General features: G+C 41.6%; 1 protein-coding gene across 2 annotated transcripts in view; it reads right to left on the minus strand.

Moving 5' to 3' along the window:
* Window positions 1-8,576, minus strand: part of VGLL1 (vestigial like family member 1) — a 28,885-nt gene extending 20,309 nt beyond the window's left edge. For both annotated transcript variants that reach the window (XM_077145056.1, XM_077145057.1), the window contains exons 1-2: window positions 8,429-8,576; window positions 3,466-3,697 (exon numbers count right to left, since the gene is read on the minus strand). In XM_077145056.1, coding sequence (XP_077001171.1) covers window positions 3,466-3,676 — 211 coding nt within the window. In that variant the 5' untranslated portion in view covers window positions 3,677-3,697; window positions 8,429-8,576. The remainder of the gene's footprint in view (window positions 1-3,465; window positions 3,698-8,428) is intronic.
* Between the last annotated feature and the right edge of the window lie 600 nt (window positions 8,577-9,176).

The raw sequence follows: 9,176 nt of genomic DNA on the forward strand, positions 1-9,176 counted from the left end.
TACACTTTTACAAAGAACATGCCTCATAATTTTAAGTCCCCACAAGTCAAAGATGGCAGGTCCAATCACTTTAACAGCTACAATCAGTAAGCCCCTTTGTAACCCGCAGAGGAAAGAAAGAAAAAAGCAGAAAGAACAGGTAATCTATATCATATGCATTAAACGCATAAAAAAAAAAACTGGAGGCCAACAGGAGTGGCTTGCTGCTCTGTGATTCTAAGGCTGTGAATTTAAACCTTCGTTCCTGCTCTAGACAAGCAAAAGCACATGTCAGGGTATGGCAAACACCACCACCTCCAAAATAACTAACACCTACATTGCACTTACTATGTGTCACTTAACATGCATTATTTCATGGACCCTTCCCAAACACCTTTCTAAAGTTAGATAATACTCCATTTTAGAGATGAGGAAATTGAGGCACAGAGAGGTGAAGTGAGATGTCACATTGTTAGTAAGAGGTGGATCTGACCTGGCCTCAGATGCCTGGCTCTAAAGCTGTATGCTCTGCTGCACTCACTCTCTAGGGTGACCCCACTGGTGGCAGACATCACCCCCCGCATAATCCAAATTACAATTTCACTCATTGTTTCATTCATTCATTTGACCAATAACTATTGAATGCTTTCTATGTGCCAGGCACTGTGCTAGGTACTTGGAAAGCAGCAGTTACAGACCCAAGTCCTTGTTCTCATGGAATCCAGAGTCTAGAGAGAGAGAGAAGAGACAAGAAAAAAATACACGAACATATAATATTTTCAATGGTGACAAATGCTAGGAAGAAAAATAAAACAAGGTAAGATAACAAAGAGTGATGGAGTGACGCTTCTTTTTTTTTTTTTTAAGCTATTCAGAGAAGGCCTATCTAAACAGGTAGCATTTGCAAGGAGGTTTGAATGCATGCAGATATCCAGGGAAAGAGCATTCTAGAAAGAGGGAGACCAAGTGCAAATGGCCTGAGGAGGATTGTACTTGGCATGTTCTACAAAAGAGTGAGAAGGCTAGAATCTAGTGGGTGAGGTGGGAAGTGATAGAACATGAGATCAGAAAGAGAACAGGGCCCAGATGTGGTAGGGCCCATTAAAGAAGTTTAGATTTAATTCCAAGAGACATGGGAAGTTATTGGAGGATATTGAATAGAAGAGTGACATGATCTGATGTCTATTTAATGGCATCATTCGGACTGCTGGGTTGTGAATATACTGAAGGGGAGTGAGGGCAGGAAGAGTGAGACCAATTAGAAGGCTACAGCAATGTTCTAGGGGCGAGATGATGGCTGCTTAGACCAGTAGAAATGAAGAGAAATGGTCAGATCTTGGATATACCTCAAAGGTAAATGTGGGGCGTGAGATAAAGAGAGGAGATAAACATGACTCCAAGTAATTGGAAGGATGCATACTTGCCACTTATTGAGATGGAAAGACTGTGGGAAGAGCAGAGTGGGGACTGGGAGGAATATAGAATTCAGTTTTGACCTGTTTAGTTTGACATTCCTATTAGATGTGTGAAGTGAAGGTGTCCAGTTGGCAGTTGGATGTACAGATTTGGAATCCAGTCTGGACTGGAGATATACATTTAGAATTGATCAGCATATGATGGTATTTAAGACCAAGTAACTGGAAGGGATCACCTAGGGAGTGAGTGTAGCAGGAAGAAAGAAAGCGTCTTGGACCTGAGTCTTGGGATCTTTGAATATTTAGAAATCGGAGAGAGGAAGAGGATCCAACAAAAGAGATTGAGGAGTAGTAACTGGTGAAGTAGAAGGAAAACCAAGAGAGTGTGATGTTATGGAATCCCAGTGAAGGGAGAATTTCCTAGAAGAAGGAACAATCAATTGTATCAAATGGTGTCAATAGTTCAAATGAGACAAAGACAGAGAAGGATCTTTGGACTTGGAAAATGAACTTCTCTGGCTAACCTATGTGAGTAGTTTCAAGAAGTAATGAAGATGAAAGACTGAGCGGAGTAGATTCAAGAAAGCATGGGGGGAGATAGTGGGCCTGTACACCACTTTTGAGATTTGCTGAAAAATGAAGCGAAGAAATGGGGCAGTAGACCAAGAGTTGGTTTTATTTCAGGTTGGGTTCTAGCAAATAAGTTGGGTATAGGAAGCAAGGGACCATGGATTGATGGTGCGTACAAGGTAAGAATTGACATGAATCCGAGCCAATGTGTTCAGAAATAAGAAATCAAAGAGTCAAATAGCCAAAGTCAGCAGACTTTGACCCTTCCATGGAGCCAATGAGATCTGAATCCCACACAGCACGCTTCTCAGCTCTTAACACATGTCAGTCCCTCAAATGACAAAAGATCACAGTCATACCTGCTCCCACTCTGATTACATGCTCTTGGACATAACCTCCCCAATATCCACCCACCCTCTGCTGACCACTTTCACAACAAACTCTACACCATTTCTTTTTGTATCTGCTGTTACTACACTCCCTTTCACATGTTTATGCAACCTAAAAGACTCTCTGAGGAAAGCACATCACCTGACTAGAAATGTAAGTTTCTAGGACAGAAGTAACTCCCTGTCAGGATACAAAGAGCAAAGTCAAAGTGAAGGTGTTTGGAAACTGATGAGCTCTTCCCCTGCAGGCAGAACACTCTTGTCAGCTTTACACAAAATGCCCCACTTGGAATCATGCATACCCTGCAATGGTAACAAGACATTCAATATGCAGTTTCGGGAATGCAGTAAACAGTCCTTAAAATCATCTAGACCACGGTCTATTTGCACATTTCAAAAGACTGAAGAGGAGCCACAGTGATTCACATCCAGCTGGCAGAGGACAACTTCCCCATAGGCACTGGAGGAACAGTGCCTAGGGCCCATGGATATTTTTAGGGACCTGTGAAAATATTTTAACTTTTTTTAATATCAAGAGATAAAATGAGCGTATTTATATACTGAATATATAAAAATGACTCCATCCTGGAATAAATTAATCTTTATACCAGTGTAGTCATAAAATATGCTTCTTAATATTCTTCCATTGAGAAAGGTGCCCACAAAGGTCAAACTGTCTAGTGAAAGTCATAATGCAGCCCTGCCAGCTTAATTTTTATGGCTTCCTCCAACCCTGGATATTTTGATATATGTATTTTGACAACAGTGCTCTTGAAATAACTGATTTGAATTATAAGAATGCTTACTTTTTAAAAAATTACCAATTAATGTGCACAAAGGTCACCCAAAACCCTACTTCCCTCCAGTACCTACTCTTGCTCATCATCTGTCATCATCTGAGAAGAGGCCGGGAACACCGACATGGACACGCTTTTTCTTATTAAGAATTCTTTGGTGTTCCAGTCCCATCAGGCCAATAGTAATGATGATGATGACAATTGTGAACCATTTTGGAACTCTTGTGCGGAGTATTTGTAAGATCATCAATTAACTAGACTTTCAGTTAAAGTCCTAACAAGAATTTCCATTCTCCTCCTGCCTAGCATGCTTACCATTCTTTAGGATGACATCTTCACTCTGGCTCAAGGAGCTCAATTCCTGTGGGCTCTTGACATTGCCCAGAGCTCTGGAGAAGTGTTCATCCACTACAGTGCTGATGTCCCCTTGGAAATAGGTGAAAAGGACACACCGGGAATTCCACTCAGTCTTTATAGGCCTTTGTCTATCCTTGGGCAGACAGACACCACTCTTCATTTCTTCCATTGTGGGTGACACGGGTGAGAGCTGCAGACAAAATGCAAAATGTCACTGACACTATTTTTCTAGGTGGCTTGGATATGGCTTAGATGAGCAACCTTGGGGGCAAGTGGTTTGCTCCCTAGCAAGTACAGTACTCGCTGAGGCCCCAGGGAGCCACAAAGCTCATCACGTGCTCCATGAAGCCCAACAAAAATGTTATGTTGGCCTGAGGACCAGCAAAGAACCTCATCAAATCAGTGTTCAGGAAACAAGACCGCTCTATGAAGTACCATAGGGGCATTTTCTTACAAATGAGAAGGATTATCTAGCAACATAACTGGAATGACATGATGAAATGAAACAAGCAAAAAAGGACCAATAAGACCAAATACCAGAATAATTTGCCTTCTGGGGAAGTGCCTTCCTCCAAAGTGAAAGAGCCAAGCTCAGCCCAGAACAGCATGTAGATTCTCCTGGACAAAGCATGGGCTCCCCTCAAGATTTACCTAAGCAATCCCGTGGGAACTTGAAAATTTCAGCTTTCATAATAAGCAGTGATTTCTATCTTGACCACTTACATGCACGAGAGTAAAACACATCAAATTCTCACATTCCCCTGATACCCTAATCTATGTATGACACTGTCTTGCATCTACCCATCTCCCACCCCATTTTAAAAATGAATAATTATAAATAACATGAATTTTAAGACTTCCAGAGAAAGATATTCTGAACCAAATACAGATGAAAGAAAGAAAGGAAAGAAGAAAGGAAGGAAGGAAGGAAGGGAGGGAGGGAGGGAGGGAGGGATGGAGGGAGGGAGGGAGGAAGGAAGGAAGGAAGAAAAAACATTTCACTAATATATTGTGGCAACATTGGAGGAAAAGTCCTGAAGAATCGATTGTAAGACTGCAAGTTCTGTTCACCACTATGTCCTCAGTACCTAGAACAGTGCCTGAAATACAATAGATGCTCAGTAACTCTTTGATGAATTGCCTTAACCTTGGCCTCCATCAGTGACATCATCATATCCTACTTTTTTTTTTTTTTTACATGGGCAGGCACTAGGAATCGAACCCAGGTCCTCGGGCATGGCAGGCAAGCACTCTTACCTGCTGAGCCACCATGACCCGCCCCATATCCTACTTTTTGAACTAGCTCCTTGAAGGCAGAGGCTGTACTTTTCCACCTGACACACAGTGGTAGTCAAGATATTCCCTGACCTTTTACTGCAGAAATAGCCTGTTTGAATGTTTCTCTACCTTTGGTTCCCCATCTAACCTCCCATATGCTCTGGCTAAAAACGTCTTTAATTTATTCATTCTTGTGAATACAATGAAAATGACAAGAGTTTAATAGACTACCTCCCTCTCTAACCTATGAGATTCTTGTGGACAGGAACAAGTTATTATTCATTTCTTTTTCCCTAGCACCTAGCACAAAGTAGGTATTCAGTAAATGATGATCCAATTTCACTTCATGGAGAGAAAACATGATACAGGAAAAATGTACCAGATGATAACCAGGTGAGAAGACCTTGGTTTTTTTTCTTGGCTCCAAAACAAACCAGCTGAAGATCTTTGGGTGAACTACATAGTCTCTGGGCTTCAGATTCCTCTTAGAAAAAATGAAGGGGTCAGAGTGTATGAATTCTGCAGCCTATTCTCTTATGATTCCACTAGAAGCGTCAACAGATTATGATGGACACCTTACGAAAAAATTTGGCAGGGAGCAGGGGACCCTTTCAGAATTATTCTACAGCAGTCATAGCTGGATTGTGTTGTCTAGAGAAGCCTCTGATTAAGCACCATCATTCTGTTTCCACCAGTTGACAGCCATGCTAAGTATAATCAGGCCCTATAAAATAAAACGAATCCCTTGTATTCTTACTTCAAGAAACATTTGAACAACTACTTTGAAAACAGCTGTTTGGCAGGTTTATTAGAGAAGTTGTGAGTTTACAGAAAAAAATGATGCATCAAATACAGAATTCCCAGATATAACCCTATTATTACCACTGTGCATAGATGTGGTCCGTTTGTTACAATGGATGAAAGCACATTGTTATAATTGTACTACTAACTATAGTCCATGACTTACATTAAGGTTCACTGTTTGTGTTGCACGGCCCTATGGTGTTTTTTTATTTTTAACTTTTTTTATTGCATAGTATAACACATATACAAAGCAAAGAAATAAAAAATAGTTTTCAAAGCACTTTTCAAGAGGTAGTTACAGATCCCAGAGTTTGTCATGGACTAACATACCATCTTTTCAGATTTTTCCTTCTAGCTGCTCCAGAACATAGGATGTTAGAAGGAATAAATATTTTTTTATCATCACAATTGAATTTTTTCTTTTTTTGTGAAAAATAATATATATACAAAAAAAGTAATAAATTTCATTCACAGCTCACAATTAATTGTGGAACAAATTACAGAGTTTGGCATGGGTTACATCTTATGGGTTTTAAAAAAGTTCTGGTAGCATATATACAACCTAAAATTTCCCCTTTTAACCACATTCAAATGTATAATTCAGTGCCCTGTTTGACAGTTTTTTGTAAAGTTAAGTTACCATATGACCTGGTGGTCTCACTTTTAGGTACATATAAGTCAAGACAAACAAAATCATATGTTCACACAAATACTCGCACAAGAATGAGCATAACAGCTTTATTCATAAAAGCTGAAAACAGGAAGCAACCCAAATGTCCATCACCAGGACAATAAAGAAACTAGTCGTGACATGTTCACACAACAGAATACTACTTGGCAATAAAAAGGACTAAACTACAAACCGCAGAATATAGACAAATCTCAGAAACAATATGTTGAGCAAAAGCAGCCAGGCACAAAAGGCCATAAATTGTACAACTCCATTTATATGGACCAAGCACAAATAATCTACAATGATAAAAGTCAGAATAGTGAATGCCTGTGGGGTGGAGATTGCCTGGGAAGGGGCATGGAGAAACTTCCAGGGTAAAACTCATCGAACTGTACAATCAAGATCTATGCATTTACTCCTCAATTAAGAAAGCACATGCTATATTCACACACTTGGGTTTGTAGAAATAAAGCAAAGTGTTATGAGTTACAAAATTCCTAGTGTGGAAGTGGTGCTTTTCTAAAAAGCTACAGTTTACAGAACACCTGCTCAGTGCCAGAAGCTATTCATGTATTTTCTCCAATCTTTATATGCTCAAAGCAGGTATTATTATCCTCATTTTATAGATGAAGAAATTGGAGGTTTAAGAAAGTAAAATAAACTGCCCCAGATACACCGTTAGGTAGTGGCAGAGCTGAGATTTAAATCCAAGACTCCTTGGCTCCAAAGTCTGTCCTCTTCCCATCATCCCTTACTGGACTTGGACGACTCCCAGTTTTCCCACTCTCTATGGGTCCAGTAATCCCTCTCCCTCTCTAGGACTCAGTCTTCTCATCTTCAAATGTGGGAGCTTGGCCTCTAATCTCTAGAGGATCTCTAATCCTCCAGTACCCTAAACCAGACATCTTGTTTTCTTCAGGGAATACAGGCAGAACATCAGCCCACTCCCTTAGGGTTTCTCCTTGAAGGCTCTACCAGCTGCTGCAAGGGCAGGTTAGCATCTTCATAGGACACACCCTCTTACTCTCAGAATTGCCAATGGCTACTGCTCCAGGCTCAGGGGTGAAGCAGTTTACAATCTCTTTTAATGACTCTTTCTGAAACCATAAGGGAAGGAGCTGGCAGATGCTTGGAATAACATGGCCCTGATCTAGTCTCCTTGGGTAGAAACGCCAGAGACCATAGGTCGGTGGCCACAGATGGGAAAAGTTAGAGATAGAGAAAACCAGAGACATCATTTCATCCCTGTCACCTTGGAGGGCTCAGAACTTGGGCAACAGGGATGCTGAATAAACCACAAGTGCCCCTTTTTTCCTTCAACACAGACAACACTTTGAAAAACTGCAGATTGCTTCTTGGGATCCTGCTTTCAAGTCATTCCCAGGGCTGCACTCTGATCCCAGTGGAGACAGTCTGTATATTTGAGGGATTTTTAGATTCTGAGAATGGTCGCCTGGCTTAATGCTATATAGAGCTGCATCTCATTACACCACTGGAGAAGCCTCAGCCACTTCATCCTCAAATGAGCCCTCTGGAAGGAGTCCCTTTATTCAGTGAATCAGGGGAGTGGATCTGGCATAGGAGAAAGGGATGCCGTGAAGCTGAATCTAATGGATGTGAATGAGGCTGAAGAAAGGGTGAGACTCTCCTGCAGATGACATTTCTCTGTCAGCGCCTGACTTGTAGCAAAAACCCTTTGCAGACAAAGCCCTGGGGCCAAGCTTTACCAGATGTGTAGTCAGAGCATTATAACTTATTTAAAAATACACACAGCTCGCAACTTCCCCAACTCACAAAATAAAAAGACACAAAGTGCTCCAAGTGGTCCTTGAAACGATGTCCAAGCTTCTGGAAAAATCTTTTAACACAGGATTCCAAATCAACAAATCGGCCGCAACTCTATCACAGTCTGCCTACATGGATCCATTTACCACACATTTCTGTAAAATGATACACAGCATCCCCAGCAGAGGGGTGAGGAAGTCAGAAGGGTTATTGTGAAGATCGCTTGGAACAAAAGCCCCAGAGACCAGATTGTGCCTCTCATTGAGGAAAGTATGTGATGCCCCCAAATGCTACCCACATGAATTTCCAACGCCCTCCCCCAACACACACACACACACACACACACACACACACACACACAAAAGCCCCAGCTTCTCTTACCTTAATTTCCGACTATCACCTGAGATGGAACAAGAATCTATGGTTGCGGAAAGGTGCGCTATGATGGCCAGAGCTGCCTAGCCCACTTTAGAGCAGCTCGGTGCTTGCATAAGCAGGGACTGAGGATTTTGTACCCTCCCCTTGCTACTTTCTCCCCCTCTAGCTGGGGCTGTACAAGGCGTTTCCTGCTAGCTATCTATTAAGAATGCAGAAAATGCACTCCAACAAGTCAACCGGGTTGGGCACCTGCAGGAACGAGGAAAATGGCTAGCTTTTTTTCTTTCCTTTTCTTTCTTTCTCTCTCTCTCTTTCTCTTTTTCTTTTTTCTTTCTTTCTTTCTCTGTCTGTCTTTCTGTCTTTCTTTCTCTCTCTTTCTTTCCTTCTTTCTGCCTTAATACAAGTACTTTGTGATATTGTCTCGGGCTTGTAGGTCAATTGCTTGCCTAGAAACAATACAGAGAGTCAATGACATCAGTTATGGGGCTTAGATCAAACTGATGACCAAGGGATAGTCAGTTCCCACCTCCTATCCCTCCGTCTCTAGTTTCTCCCTTTCTCCCCATGGGAAGAGGAGGGGAGTCCAGAGCGCGCTGCTTTTGAATGTGTCACAGGCTTATGTGGGCTCCTGAAGTGGTAAGGACTTCTCTGATAGACAAAGCAGTTCAGGGATTCCAGTGAGTGGTCTGGAGTAGGGAGTCTCAATCCTCATTTTGACAAACCTGAAGGAGAAAGCCATGTGAATACGTGC

This window comes from Tamandua tetradactyla, chromosome X, assembly GCF_023851605.1.
Source record: "Tamandua tetradactyla isolate mTamTet1 chromosome X, mTamTet1.pri, whole genome shotgun sequence".
Lineage (NCBI taxonomy): Eukaryota > Metazoa > Chordata > Mammalia > Pilosa > Myrmecophagidae > Tamandua > Tamandua tetradactyla.